The sequence below is a fragment of the Gallus gallus genome, chromosome 10, assembly GCF_016699485.2.
Source record: "Gallus gallus isolate bGalGal1 chromosome 10, bGalGal1.mat.broiler.GRCg7b, whole genome shotgun sequence".
Taxonomy (NCBI): Eukaryota; Metazoa; Chordata; class Aves; order Galliformes; family Phasianidae; genus Gallus; species Gallus gallus.
The window spans coordinates 2,034,735-2,050,376 of NC_052541.1; the positions used below are offsets into that span (position 1 = coordinate 2,034,735).

General features: G+C 47.2%; 1 protein-coding gene and 1 non-coding gene across 30 annotated transcripts in view; both read left to right on the forward strand.

Moving 5' to 3' along the window:
• The window catches only part of NEO1 (neogenin 1), a 279,790-nt gene extending 272,056 nt beyond the window's left edge, over nt 1-7,734 (forward strand). For 28 of the 29 annotated variants that reach the window (XM_040706582.2, XM_046898900.1, XM_046898908.1 and 25 more), the window contains 4 exons: nt 127-285; nt 1,814-2,068; nt 2,252-2,388; nt 4,869-7,734. In XM_040706582.2, the coding sequence (XP_040562516.1) occupies nt 127-285; nt 1,814-2,068; nt 2,252-2,388; nt 4,869-4,952 (635 nt within the window). In that variant the 3' untranslated portion in view covers nt 4,953-7,734. The remainder of the gene's footprint in view (nt 1-126; nt 286-1,813; nt 2,069-2,251; nt 2,389-4,868) is intronic. The other variant, XM_015279054.4, reaches the window with a different exon arrangement.
• Nucleotides 7,735-8,414: 680 nt separating this feature from the next.
• On the forward strand, nt 8,415-8,510 carry MIR1623 (microRNA 1623). Its single transcript, NR_035111.1, has one exon. It is a non-coding gene; the product is annotated as a microRNA 1623 (primary transcript).
• The last annotated feature ends 7,132 nt before the right edge of the window (nt 8,511-15,642 follow it).

Here is a 15,642-nt window from a genome sequence, read left to right on the forward strand (position 1 = left end):
ATCTGCTGAGCAGTTGGCTGTTCTGTTCAGCGGTGCTGTGGGAGAAGGGAGGGTTGTGGTGCATTTCAGTACACGTGCATGTCTGTCTGTACGTTAAGCATTTTTCTGTCTTGTGTTCATTCACAGCTGTGATTAGTGCCCATCCCATCCATTCACTCGATAACCCCCACCATCATTTCCACTCCGGCAGCCTCGCTTCTCCAACTCGCAGCTATCTCCATCACCAGGTCAGCCCGTGGCCAGTGGGCACATCCATGTCCCATTCAGACAGGGCCAATTCCACAGGTGAGATACAAACGTCCAGGCAGATTTTGATTGTTATGGAACAATGAGTGAAATGTGGAAATCGAGAGCTGAAATGGAGCGTGGTCAGCCTCTGCTTGGGGCTTATAGCAGGGAGCATGGACCGACCCAGCTGGTGTATTTCTTTCTTTTGCTGTGTCTCTTTGTGCTGAATGAAAATACATTTGTGAGGCTTTTAGATGGCAGCTGCAGTTTCACCTAGCACTCTATTTGCTTCAGTAGGTGACCCACAGCACGTTTTCTGGTTCATGGCCAAAAGAAGACAGGGAGAAGGAATGGAGGAAAAGTTATTTCCCATAGAGGCAGGGGGATGGGTTTAAGCACAGACAATATCCCTGCGTTAGATTGAGCTTTCTGTAACCATCTTCTTGTATAGCTCAGGTATCGATCATTTCGATAGGAGATAATGCCCTTTGGAAAGGAAGTTTAATGTTTTGTACACACTTCAAACAGAAGGACTCCTTATTCTAAAACCTTCAGCCCTGGAGTCTGAAACATCCATTTACATCCAGTTTGAGCAACTTAATTTGATAATAACTTTCCTAATTAGTTGTGTTTAAATGCAAGAAAGGACTAAAGTCCTTTCTTTGTTCCTGAGACTCTCTGGTTAATCTGCCTGAAGCACAAAGAAAATGGTGGCGTTTCGTGTGCAGTGCTTTTCAGGCTCGAAGCTCAACCCATTGCAGTTGTTTTTGTAATGTCTCCAGTGCTGTGAAAAATTCTGAACCAACCGTATTGCTAGAACACAAGTAGGTAACATCTAGAGTTGAAGTGAATTATGAGCTTCTCTAGTTCAAGGTCAAAATTGTAATTAAGATGCCAGAGCCAAGAGAGTTGTTTCCTGTTTCCTCATGAAGGCACAATACGAGGCTGCAACATGCCAGCAGACAATGTCTTAGAGGCAGAGGTCCTTTGCTCTGTTTGCACCTCTGAAGTGGCAGCTCTTGCTGTCCGGTTCTTGTCCTGCATGTGCTCTGAGTGGGCTCACAGTGCCCTGAATTCATGATGCCATCTCAGTGTCCTCTCAGCTCAGGGGGGAGCCTGCTGCCTGGCATTTCATTTTGGCTTTCAGCAAGCAAAGGGATTTGGAGTCTGTCAATCATCTTGGAAAGAAAACTGGCTCTTCTGGATGTGCTGCAGTGATGCACGCATATGTGTACCCATGTAACAATTCCTATACTGTGAAATACTGAAGTGTAAAAGGAAAAGGAAGATTTGAGTCCCATGCTGCGGTCCAAGGTGCCAACTGTGCCTTATGACACACAGCAGTTCCAGTGCAAAACTGCTGGTTGGTATTGTACCTGTGGCCTCATTCTGTTTCTGTTGGTGGACAGCTGTTGCAGGACAGTTGCACGGAGCTGGTGGTGTTTGGTCAACTTGTGAATTCACTTCTTAGCTTAAAACAGCAGTCTTGGAAAAAGCGCTTGTCAACACTGCTGCTTTGTTTCCATTTGACCACAGAGGTCGTTTCTGTTCCAGAAAGCAAACCACGTGTTTTGGTCTGTTGCAGAATCCGTTCGGAACACACCGAGCTCTGACACCATGCCGGCCTCCTCGTCCCAGCCGTGTGCGGACCACCAGGACCCCGACAGCAGCTCAGGCGCTTACCTGGGCAGTGCTCAGGAGGAGGACGCGGCCCAGAGCCTGCCCACAGCTCACGTGCGTCCATCCCACCCCCTGAAGAGCTTTGCAGTGCCAGCAGTGCCTGCAGCTGGCTCTGCCTATGACCCCACGCTGCCCAGCACCCCGCTGCTGACCCAGCAAGGTGAGCGGGAGTGGGCAGGGATGTGTGCAGACGGGAGGGGATTGGAAGGAGAAAAGGGTATGGGGGGACTGGGGGTGTGAGGTAAGGTAGAGTTGGGCGCTGAAGTGAATCCTTTTAATTTTCCTGAGAGCTTTCTGAGGAGGCAGAGAACTGAGGCCTAATCGTGTAACAATTTCTTTTAAGCTCCCTCCCATCCAGTTCACTCGGTGAAGACTGCATCGATTGGGACTTTAGGAAGAACACGGCCTCCCATGCCTGTGGTGGTTCCCAGCGCCCCTGACGTGCAGGAGACCACCAGGATGCTCGAGGACTCGGAAAGCGTAAGTACCCTGACACTGCCAGCAGCTGCCTGGGGCCAACCTCTGTTCGTGTGGTAGCTGTAAACTTCAGCAGTGACTGCATGGAGACTTCCAAAGGCAGAGGAGAATGAGACTTCTGGCTTGCACTGACTGCCATTGCATGTAGACCCACATAAGAACATCATCTAGTGCAAATACCTTCTATGCAAGGCTGTAAATTCAGAGAATAAGCACCTAAATAGAAGCACGAGTAGTACTTTCTAAATCAGAAGATTACCTGTGACCATACCTCTATTCCTGTTTGCACAAAACAGATGCTATGCTTCCATCTATTCTGGTCCACAGAGCCCACCATGTCAAAACTGATGAATCTTCAGCAATATTTCGGCTGTCCTGAGGCTATTAGCTGAAAACAGAGTAATGTTCTCTAAGATTTCCCTTGTAATTTCTCTTCTTGTGCTCAGTGCTGCAGGTTTCTTGCTAGCCTATTGCAATTACAAGAAGAGAAGAGTGAAGCCCAGATCTGTCTGTGGCAGTACTCTACTCTTGATTCTTTTCAGCACCTAATGGAGTTTCAGTTTATGCCTTTGGCTTCTATTTGCAGGAGCTGTAGAAGTTCCCTGCACGTCTGATTTTTCCCTGCTTTCATTTTGCAAGCGTGCTGTGCATGGATTCTCCTAAAGCCATGCAGCTGCTGCTTATACTGCTGCGTAGCTGCCAAAGCATCAAGAGTGTCATTGCAAATGAAGAACTAAGTATTAATGCCAGAATGCTTAAAGCCATCATCACAAATATGTTTTTATGAAAGTATTCTGGAAAAAATGCAGCAGTTGAGCCTCGTTAAAAATAGGCAGCTTTTAAGAAGGGAGGATGTTTGATGCATCAGGCAAGAGCTATTTTCTTTTGAAAGTGCAAGCCAAGAAGTTGTTATATGAGCTGTTGTGTAACTGAATTACTTTTTTTTTTATTTCCTTTTTCTCCCCTCCTTTTGTCATTCTGGTGTCTCTAATTCACCCTCTTGATTGTATTCTGTAAGTGCTGGGCTAGAGGTTGTATGCGTGCTTGATTTGGTGCCCTTTTGCCCTTCTGTTGTCACTCCTACCTTACTTATTTATTTAGGATTGGTACCAAAATACTTATTATTCACAGATAAGATTTAAACTTAAAATATATTCATGCATAAATTTAGCCACTGATAAATTTGTACAATATAAAGTCATTGTGCATACTTCATGCTCACTAAAATAGGCGTTGTAGAAGGTAGTTAGGATTAGAAGGTGACCCAAATGGATTGAGCTTTTAGAATCATAGAATGGCCTGGGTTGAAAAGGACCACAATGCTCATCTAGTTTCAACCCCTGCTATGTGCACCAGACCAGGATGCCCAGAGCCACATCCAGCCTGGCTTATTGGGGCATCCACAACCTCCTTGGGCAACCTGTTCCAGTGCGTCACCACCCTCTGAGTGAAGGACTTCCTCCTGAGGATCTTTTATGAGATCCTGAAGGAATGAGTAAATCCAATTCCACATTTATTATTGTTTCCAGCTCACTGATATTTATCATTGGCCAGCAGTTGGTGGATAACACCTTCGATGCAGGACAGAGGGGACTTCTCTGGTATGAAGGAGTCTAGATTGCTTGGTAAGCTGAACGTGCCTGCACTGTTCATTTGTGTCAGTGAAAGAAAAAGTTTGCAGCTGGAAGCAAAGAAAGGGATACCAGGTGTGAGCAGTCCTCCCTAGAAGGACTCAGCATTGTGGTACACAGGCATCTGAGCTGTAGCTTTCAGACTAGACTCCAGCCAGAAGGTCTCATAATGCGCCTCCAGTGTACAAGAGCAGAAATGGTACACAGGAGCTGTGCTGCTCTGGGTTTGGCAAAAGCACAGCTGGTATTGGAATACCTCATGGCTTATTTCTCTACTCTGAAAACAATGGGGAGAGAATGAGAAGGATTTGGAGAAGTGCTCCAAAAGCAGGAAAAGGAGTTGAAAACTACACCATGCTATGAAAAGGCTTTGAGATGCACTTGGTCATAGGATCTTTGTCTGATAATAAAATTAGGAGAGCTGCTCAGTATAGCTGAAACTGAACAGTTGAGGCTCAACACAGAGTACCATCTATTAGGAAGCGTAAGTGATCTTTAAAAGAATTCTGCACCTGTGATTCTTTCCACCATTTTTTTTCAATTAAGCTGGGATGATGTTTTCAAACAACCTACTTGGGTACACATGCAGCTGTTGCCTTAAAGCAGGAATTGATACCTGGAAAACAGACAAGATGATCACCATCTCAAAATCAGTGAAACTATGAATCACTACTGCAAAAAGATGTGTTTAAGATTTGAGTGTTGTTCCAAGGTATTAACTCCTGTAATGCAATAAATCTGCTTATCCGTGAGTCAGAGCCACAATCTCCACCAGCATCACTGAGCACTTCTTGCTGTTCCTTATGCCCATGGAAGCAAAGCCCTGTCAGTAACCCTTTCCATCTCCCACAGAGCTATGAACCAGATGAGCTGACCAAAGAGATGGCCCACCTGGAAGGACTGATGAAGGACCTTAATGCCATCACTACAGCATGACCACCTTCACCAGGACATGACTCCAGATTGTTTCACAAGTCTTGGGACTTAGCCTTGGAACACAAGGAATTGTACAGTAAAAAAAATACAGAAGAAGAGGGACAGCACATTGAGAGCATCCCCAGGAAGCAGAGGAACCAATTGGTGCATTTGTGCTACAGCTGGTCGAAGAGGGACGACCTTCCCGGCCATCATCCTGTAACAAAGTCACACCAAGTTGAGTTCCATTTACCTGCTGAGTCCAGGCAGGATGGGACGCAGCAGGCTGAAATCTAGCATCCAGACAAAAGGAAAGAGAGTGGACTTCATAAGCTGTTTTTTTTTTTTTCTGGTCAGGTTTTGTCTCAGTGGTGTGATTGCCCTGCCTTTTCAGTGTTGGACATTCGCATTTATGTACAATTTTGTGTTTTTATTTTATCTTTTTTTTTTTTTTAATAAAAAGGAAAAAAAAATGATGTAATCAAAGAAAAAAAAAAAAGGAGAAACTATTGTTTTCCCCAGCCTAGACTGACATTTGACTGCTTGTTCTATTGTGTATGAAAATTCATTGCCAGCGTGGGTTGTTCTGTTTTGTTTTTTATTCTGCATATAATTACGTCCCCTTCTGGCAGTTAATCCATGGCCTTTTGGGATGCTGCACTGTTATTTGTAAGCTTTTTTTTTTTATTATTATTTTTATATTATAATTATTAAAAGCCTGACTTTCTCCTCTCATCACTGTGAGATTACCAGTCTGTTTGAATTGAAATGTAATTTGAAAGGCTTGTTTGTTGCTTTTTGTGCAGTTTCAATATTTTGAGTGGGGAAAAGTAGATGGGGAGGGAATCGAGGGGGAGGTTTCATTACTGTTGTTTTCCTGTCTTTCTACATTGACTCGAAAGACTGAAGAAAATGAAAGCATCTTCTGTAACGTCCTTCCTTGTAACTCCAGCATACTGTGTCTCTGGTTACTGAATTGCAGTGAGTCTCATTTAGAAGCATTAAAAAAATTTCCTCCTGTAAAGTAGGGTTCCTTACATTTAGATGACACTACTGCTTGTTTTGGCAACAGTGCTGGTTTGGCGTTGTTAGGTTAAAGGCCACCTCATGAGAGCAGCTCTGTGGGTGCGAGGAGCTGCCTGGGCCTCTCCTAAACCAAAGGGTATTTTCCATCTTACCTTACGCCGTGTCCACAGGACCCTTCAGCAGCAAGTCCAACCCCAGTGCAGTTTCTCCATCCCAGGCCCTTTAAAAAACAAGATGCCTTCTCTTAAGGATTCTTAAGATACGTAGGCAAGGCAAAATGTGTTTGTTTTTTTTTTTTTTTTAATATATACACTTTTTGAACCATTTGGAAAGAAAAACAGTATTAGTGACTCAGGTGCACTTCATATATCTGTCTAGAAAGGAAGGAAAATCAAAAGGGAAATCCATTGTGAGGGGAAGGCAGAGCTTTATCTATTTTCTCCTTATGTATAGGATTGCACAGCTCTGCCATAGTCTGAGGAAGAATGGCATAAAAGGAGGGACTGTATCTTAGTAAGAGAAACAAAACTCACCTGCCCAGGAAACTCATATGCATTTTCACTTTTAAGATGAAAGGATACCCAAAACTTACTGACAGGGAGAAGCTGTTGGATTTCTCTTGGAAGCTCAGCATTACCAATAGAGGGAGTGCAGGTACCAGCAGGCACAAAGAGGCAGGGCACTTCCAGAGCCCACTGCCCCCCAGCTAGCCTGCTGCACCTGTGCATAGGATCATAGAATCACAGGGTTGGAAAGGACCTACAAGATCATCTAGTCCAACTGTCCTCCCATTACCCTTGCTACCACAAGCCACTAAACACAGAATGAGTTGTTTGTTCAAGATTTAACAGAACAAACAAAACCCTGATTGCTTCCCACCCCTTGTATCCTTCTCACTAAAGCTCTGGACCCGTATTCTTGGTGCCCATTGCTGGGGAAAGGAGAGCCAATGAAGGGTCCCAGAGAGCAGCAGGCCTTGGGCTGTGGTTTTACTTCCTTTTTTAGCCTGGACTCTTTGTATTGTCATTTTTAGCACAGTTGCTGGGTTTATTTATTATTTGAGGGAAGGGAGGAAATCAATGACATGGGGCACTGTGGGCCACCTGGAAAACTGATGTTTGGACTTCTAATCAATGCAATTCAGGGCAAAATAAGCTACAGAATATGTATTTCAATAACAAAACAGCATACCTTGTCCTGAAAGGAAGGGTGGATGTTTTCCTTTGCCTATTTTTTACCTATACCCAAAGAAATACCATCTTACACACACAGTATTCTTAGCTGGTGGGTCTTTGTGAATATTACTTATGTATAACACCATGAATGTTAATATTGTCATTGAATTCGGGGAGGGGGAATATTTTTAATGATAAAACAACTGTTCAAAGTTGGTTTTTTAAGGTTAAACTAAAAGAAAACATTTATTCAATTCAGTGTACAATCTGTATTGCACTTTTTCACATTTTAATGCTACGTTTTCTTACATATCCTGTGATTTTCAATTTGGACATTGTGTATCCTCGTAGTGTCATAGTCAAGCTGTTGAGTGGCAGCTTCCCTCAGAGAGATTTGGGGAAAAAGCAAACCTGTATATTGTTTTATGATTCTCATGTAGAATAATTTTAAGGACTGCTGTAGACATCTACCTTTCTGTACAATTTTTTTTTTTTTTTTGCTTTTCTGTAGTATTTGCTGTATACTCTATGGCTTTTTTTAATAACTTCATGTTTATTATTTTGTATTGGACATCCAATACACTTTTTTTAATCCAATCAAATTCTGGTCTGTTTGGAGAGTTTCTCTTCTCAGCTACTCCTCTACTTCCCTTTATCAACTCGGTGAGCAGAGCTTGCACTGTTCGTTGTGTTTGGTCGAGTTGCCTCCTCCAGAGGAACAGGAGGACACCATTCCTCCCCTGCACACACACACAGACCCCAAAAAAGCACTGTATCCCCGATTAAGTTCAAAAGCTCAATAGCAACAGTGCCCCTTGTAACAAGCAAGCAGCAGAAAGGGTTTCAAGTCAGTGGCAGTACATTTCAGAGAACAAACAGCCTTAATAAGACAGTAAACCCCAGAGAAATGATACTATAACTCCTTAAATACAACCCTCAAAATGCTGCAATATCCTTATTGTTACCTTCATGCTTAATCCAGACTGCTGGCAAGCCAGCCAGCTTCCCCATTTCCTTGTGTCCCACACTCCCAGGGGCAACAGACCCTTCCTCATCCCAACCTCTGCAAACAGGAATACAGTCCTACTGCACTGCTTTGCAGCCCTGCTCCCTCCAATCCTTATTTTGCTAGTCGAGTTCATGCAAAATTACAGTGAGAGAAGCACACTGAGGGCTCGGGATTCCGTGACCCTGCATCCAGACAGAGATTCCTCAGCCATGCCAGAAGTGATGGGGTACGTGAAAAGCAGTGAAGAGATTGGGAAGATAGAGATTGGGTTGGGAGCATGAAGGCATAGCACGGATGCAGGCACAGACAGGCAGTACTGCAGAGATGCAACCTCTGCCTACTAACCTCAAGTGAAAGTACCTCCTGCTCAGAGAGCACGCATAGTTTGCTCTGCTATGTGCTTTGCAGGTCAAGCCAGACAGAACGGTGCTGGTGAGGGACGGGCAGCCCATTTTAGGCCAGGCAGAAGTACAAAGCAGATGTAGCTTGCACCTTTGTGCAGCGCTGGCAGTGCTCGGCAGGGACACTAGATGGCAGCGACGCCTTGCTGGTAAGCGGAACTGCAACGCAAACCCCAACCTGCACCATTTTTGTGTCTACCTGGAAAAGATTAATTTGTTTCTCTCCAGCCTCAGTTAGGGAGACTGACATTAGTAATTCTTTTGTTAGCAGCAGCAGCATAGTAATGAACTCATGCAGCAAACTAATTTTTATTCATGCCTCACTGTGCCCTTCCTTAATAGCATTTATGCTTCCAGCATAGGCACAAAGGTTTGACTTACAGCAGCTCCAGCACCTTAGATAAATTGGTACAACATTGCAGGCTTCTCCCAGTAAGAGCAGCTTCCTATCTCCAGACAGAATCGAGACTGGGTTTAACAGCAAATCACTGCTCATCTCAATTAAGACGTTCCTATGAAGTTATAACATAATTTTAACTCATTTATCTTTCCAGAAACATCAAACCAATACAGCTTTTCCCCTAGTCCAGGCTTCGCCCAGGTTATGGCTGCCCTTACTCTGAGGTGTGCCTCTGTTCCCTTCCATAAGGGAACAACGCACAGCTGCCTCCAGGAGGCCTCCCAGCTCCACAGTGTGATGAGTGCCCTGGGAGTCAAGGGGGACAATCCCCCAAAAGCACACAGGAAAAGGTACAGAGCAGACAGGACCAGAGGGAGCAGGCAGGAACAGAGGGCAAAACCCCTTTGCAGGCATGAGGGTAGAAAATGAGAACAAGAGGTTAAAGAGGTGTCAGAAGGAAACACCCACAGATCCAGACTATATACTTGCTTTCCTTAGGCAAGAAGAGCCTGAAAGCTATCAACAGCTTGCTGGGGAGATGAATCCACAGCCAGCGAGGTGGAGCAAAGAAGGATTAATTCTGCTCTGAGCTGAATTTCAGCTCCCGTTTTCCCACCTTCTTTCCTAGAATACCCCTCTCACAAAGCTCTTCCCTAGCACATGCTGATTCTCCTCCAGCCCTTCCTCTCCACAAGGATGTAGCCAAGACAGCTGGCTGTCACAGGACCTGAAAGTGGAGCAAACACTAATTTTCCTTGGTGGTTGCTTATAAGGAAATGCTGTTCTCCATCTCAGCTGCCTCAACCATCTACCAAATCCCAGGGGACTGAGTACCTGCAGACCCCCCACACCTTTGCCAGTCCTGATTAGAACATCCTGCAGCATCCCCACAGAAAGGCTGGGAGAATTACATGAGGTGTGCTGCAAGCATAGCAAGAGATTCATCACCTTAACTTCATCCAAATGGGTAGTACTCACCCTCAGCAGGTTCCAGAAGAGGAAAAAGCACCCACTGAAGGTTTTGCTGCATCCCCATTTCCTTTTGTTCATTCTAGGCTAGCAGCTTCTGTACTTCCACCATTCCATGACGATGGGGAGATGTGCTCTGTTCTGGGCTTCCAACCTGAGAGGGAAGGAAGAGTAACCCTACTATGAGCCCCATCACTGTTCCTGGCTGGCAGAGCCTCCAGAGGGCTGTGATGTTCAGATGTGTTCTGGAAAGCCATGACCTGACTTGGGGCCCCCATTTAGGACCCCCACCCAGAGAGGGTGAGAGGATTCCCCCAGGGGGCAGCTGCATGTCTGACAGCTCCATCCCACCCAGCATCCTCCCAGACCCCACATCCCAGCCTCCTCGTGCCTGAGGAGCACACCAGGCCCCGTTTCTCCTCCCTGAGCACTGTCTCCATGGGAACAGCATCCACTTCATTTGGCCAACCTCTGTGCTGCTGCTGCGGAGGCGGCTTCCCTGCCTCTCTCTCATGCACAGGGCTTTCCCCGCAGCTGCTGCAAGGCAGAGCCCCGGTCACGCTCTGCTCCCATCCATCTCCTGTCTGCAGTCAGGGCTTGGAGCCTCGTGACTGAAATAAATAAGTCTGCATTGAGGAGCTGCCAGAGAAACCTCTGGGAGCTCTGCACCTCACCCAGATCCCATCTGTCTGCCAGCACTGCTCAGCCCCAAGGGCTGCCCCTATGTTACCTGGTGTGAGGGTGTCACCGCTGTCCCCCACCCTCCAGAAGGCTCTCAGCCCTGCCCAGCCTGGGCAGTAGGACCATCTCTCCTGGCCTCCTCCCCTCCCTCCTGCCTGCTCCAGTTGAGGTGTTTGCCTGGCCCCGCAGCCCCTCCAATATCCCCATGCCACACTGACCCAGCCACAGGTGCTCCCGAGGCTGATTCCCCCAAGTCCCTACAGCATTTGCTAGCCTTCCTTGCTCACAGACACTCAGTATGATTCTTCCCAGCCCAGCTGATACATAGCCTGTAGCATCTCCACCCACCTCTCGTGCTGTAAATGCTGCAGTGTGCTCAGTAGCACAGGGCTTGCTGAACTGAGGTCATCTTAGCTCCCCCCAAGACTATCAGGTTGGAAAGAAAAAAACCTGGAGTACAACCAGCACCTGCCACACAACCTGAGCCCCAGGCCTGCTAGAATAGAGGGACCCCAAGGGGGTCCATGCAGCTACCAGTATACTATGGCACCTCCCAGACTCTCAGCCCAACCACATCCTCAGGGCCACCTCCTGAGCACAGCCAGGGCTCACTCTCTACCCACAGCTGCTCATCACAAGAATTAGCACCCCCAATATGTGGGCTTTACCTGGGTAACCACCTCCAAATCTCCCCACTACCCTTACTTGGCCAGGCCTGTGAGGAGTAGGCTCCAGCCCCTCCTCCACGCTCCCCAGGTGTTTCCCACCTCCCTCACCAATACCAGGGCCCTTCCCAGCTGCAAAGTATTATCCTGTAAGCCAGCAAGGAGTTCCAGCATGATGAAGGTTGGGGCAGAAGCAGCTCTTTCCAGACAGAGTTGGTTTAGGCACTGAGACAGAAGAAAACCCAGCAAACAACAGCATGACACCAAAATAGAGGTGGATGCTGTGTTCTCAGTGCTTGTACCTCTCTTGGGCCTTCAGGGAGCTTGACTTCCCAGGACTGGTTCATACTACTTAAACCAAACCCTGCAAGGTGGTTTTACTGGAGGAGGAAAACCACATGTGCCATGTGTCCATGCACCAGTATCAAGTCTCTCTGTTGGTCTCTGGGCCATCTGCATCTCCCATACGTGCTCACCACACATTTCTCTGGGGTTATGCTCACACTCAAGCCTTTGTAGAGAAGATTAAAAGCTGCAGGTTAAGCATGTTTCCAAAGCATCTCTTAGCCACCACAGCCTCTTTTGGAGCACAGATCTTATACTGACCTGAATGAGTTGCAAGAGGGGCCTGCAGCAGCATAGAAAAGGTTAATAACCCATCAGGGATATCATCCCGCCCGGCAGCACAGCCAGGAGCTGCAGACATGGCTCAGACCAGCAGCATGCATCCCCAGCCTCTGCAGAGAGGAGCTGACAGTGATGTGTGTGCGCAGGGACAGAGCTGACAGCATCCCTTGGCCACAGCAGGAAACTGGTGTGGGTGGATGGGACAGCAGGGAGCCAGCAGCAGGCCTGGGGAGAACCCTGGCTGTGACCCACCCACGCTGGCTCTGCATGCCATGGAGCTGGAGGGGAAGAGCTGTGTGGGCGAGCCCCAGCCATTCCCATCACAGCTGAAGAAAGCAGGTGTATAAAAACAAAAGGGGGAGGAGGAGGGAAGGAATGACCTAGAAGAGCTGTCTAATCTGCAGCACAGCCACAGAGAGCAGCTTCCTAGAAATGAGAAGGTGTTGAGATGCTGTTAACATCTTCCTGCCCAGCACAGCTCAGCAGCTTCAGGCATTCCCTCTAGGACACACATAACCAAGCTACCTATGTTGGGGGGATGGGGTTCAGCAGGTTGGCTAGGCAGGCACAAGAGGGCACTAGGGAAGTCCTATGGAGGTCTGCCACTTGCTGGGCTCCCACTCCACCCCATCAAGCTGTTGCTTCTCCTCCACTGACACAAAAGAGCAGCCACTTCTTCTGGGAGATTTCAGTCCGTGTCTTCTAATCAAGTTCCTGCTCACAGGTGGACCTGAGCAGAACAGTCATCACTAATGATTAGGGTCAGCTGGTAGCTGGAGGCTGAAAGGCAGCTGGTTTGCAATGATTCCTTAAAAAGAGTAAAAATCAATCTACCTTCCTGTAAATATAAGTGGCAGAACCTAGTTAGGATTTCTCCTCTTTGTCACAAGGAGATTGTACCATACTCAGCTCCATGAATATCACCACCTAATGCAGACACGGCCAACCCACAGCCCACATGCAGCCCAATGCTCCTTGACTTGTGTCATCATTTTTTGGCATTACATGTGTGTACCAACAGCTGTTTTGAAGGATGAAGTATAGGAAGTGTAAGATTTCATTACAAATATCTACCGAGCGCTTTGAGAATTCACTGAGAATTGCAACCACTGCCACTGAAACTGACTGATGCATTAATTTCACAAAAAGCAAGGTCAGATTTCCCACCAGCTTTATGCTTTTGTTACTCTTTTTAATATATTTTGATTAAAAACCATTGAAAGTTAGAATAGTATATATTTAAAGAGGGCTGCTCCAAAAGTAATGCCTCCTCTTTAATGATGTTGGCCCATGATGTCAGAGGTGGATGTTGGTGGTACAGCAGTGCAGGTTGAACCCTTACACCAATGTCCCATTCCATGTTGGGACTGTGTGACAGATGGCAGCAGAGGGACACTGTCAGATGTCAGCCTATCATGGAAGTGCAGATAGAACAAGGGTGTGCCACTGAATTCCTCTACGAAGAGAAAATGGCACCCACTGACATTCATCAATATTTGCTGAATGTTTGTAGAGACCAATCAGTGGATGTCAGCACACTGAGGCAGCGGGTGGTGCGTTTCAACAGTGACAGTGGGTCACCTCTACTGGCACAAGAGTGTGGCACGTAGCTCTTGTTCATTGCTGGCAAAAACACACAGCTAGTGGTGGTGACTGTGTTGACAAATAGTGTTAGGTAGCTGAGAATTTGCTCAAACAGTGTTATTGTATTATTTGTATCTGTTGCTATTTCCAGGGAAATAAATAGGAGGCACTACTTTTGTAGTCACCTACATACACACAGCCCAGGCAAACCAAGGTTGGACACCCATGATTGAAGACAAGAGTAGGGCTTGGGCACATGTTCAGTGTGCTGGAATTTGTAAGCAAGAAAAAGAGAATTATTTTAAAGGACAAAAATCAATGTGTATATTTGTAATGCTATAATAGGATGACAACAGCAGGGTGGCAAAGTCTTTGACTACAGCAAATGAGAACAAGCCCAAATGCAGCAGCCACAGATACAAAGGAAAAAGAGCTGCTTACCTTTGAAAGACCTCAAGCAGACAGAGATCTCCAGCAAGAGATGCTCTCACCACCACTGCCAACCCTTAAATGAGGGCTGGGAAGGGGTGGATCCTGGCTCCACCTCTTCCAGTCACTCAGGTGTATTGCATGCACCTGTGCTTCCCTGGGTTGGCCCTGCCTTCCCCCCAGGTTCTCAATCACTGCTTCAGGCTGTGACTCAGAATTTCCGCTACAATATTATACATGGGTGAAAATTCACCTACTCTTTTTCACCAACAGTTAGAGGGGGATTTGTGTGAAGGTGTCTTACCAAGCACCAAGGGTCTGCATGAAGTTGCACCAGCAAGGAGATCCCCAGCAAAAAGAAGTGGTGCTCAGCTGGGGCTCGAGGCCAGGACCTTGGTGTGTCCCAGCTTCTCCATTTTGGTCCAACTTGGCAGGGCTATGTTTGGCTTCAATCTCCATGGGAGATGCAGCCAAGGAACAGCCATCTCACCTTCTGCAGCAGTGCCCTACAGCCTGGCACGGAGTGTCCTGCCAGGGCTTAACCTCGTTCCTCCCCTCTCCTGGGTGAACCTATCAAGGGCTTGGAGAGGTGGCTGCTACCCAGCAATGCTGGGCAGGGGGAATCACCTTCAAGGGGAAAGCTCCTGTCTCATCAGGAGCTGGGCCCACACTGGTGCCAGCAGCTGCTATCTCCAGCTCAGCAGCGGTGAAGCTGCAACACTGCCCTCACCTATGGGAAGCAGAAACTCCTGGTCAGCTTTTTGGGCCAAGGAAGGTCCCCAGCACTTCAGCACCAGAGTGAGACTGAAAAAAACACTCAGCTGTTAGCTGCACAACCCCATCTCCAGGCTTCCCAGAGACACACTGCTCTGGATAGGGGTACTCTTGCAACGGTTGTGACCGGAGGACAACATTAAGCAAAGAGGTCTGCTGAGGTCCTGTTAGGTTGGTGTCCACCTTTTTGTGCTCAACAGACCTCACCACCTCACTGGTACAAGCAGGTAGCAAAGAGCTTGCAAAGAGGAAGAGAAACCTCATTTCCATGTGCTGAGACTCAGCCTGCTTCTCAGTGCAGCTTTGGCATCACTGTTCTACCCAGCCAAGGCTGGTTGGTGCAAAGGCACAGATAATCCCAAGGAAGGAAAGCACTGTTGGGAAAAGGTCTGCTCTAACCTTCTCATTGTCCCTGTTATCTCTCCTGGGGTTAGAGAGGTATAAATTTGGGATCCCTTGCCTCTGTCCCATAACCAGTGACTGCCTGCTGTTCCCCAGGAAGAAGGGTAAGTGGGGCAGGCAGCCTGCCTGGAACAGTCTGTGGGACCAGGCTGAAATTCTCAGCCACAGCTCTGGACAAACTGCTACTGGGAAAAAGGAGAAACCTCAGGAGATGGAGATCCTGTCATCTCCTGCACTAAAACCCCCGTGCCATCGGGCTGGGTCTTCACTAGGCACTGCATAGAATAGAGGTAGCAGTGAACAAGAGGTGGAGAGACAGCCCTGCTGGTAGAAGGGTGACTTGGCTCTGGTACCTGAACAGTTTGTTCCTGACAGCCAGTGCATATCATGAAATCCCAGTGTGGTTTTGAGTCCTGTCAGTAAGATAAGGAGGTATCAATGCAAATGCTAAACCAGCCAAGCCCTTCCAAGTGTGCTGTTAAACAACTTAGGATTCTTAAATCTCTGTGGACAGCGGAACCAGACTTTGTTCAGGGAAAAGCTGTCTGATCCATCCATATCACCCATCG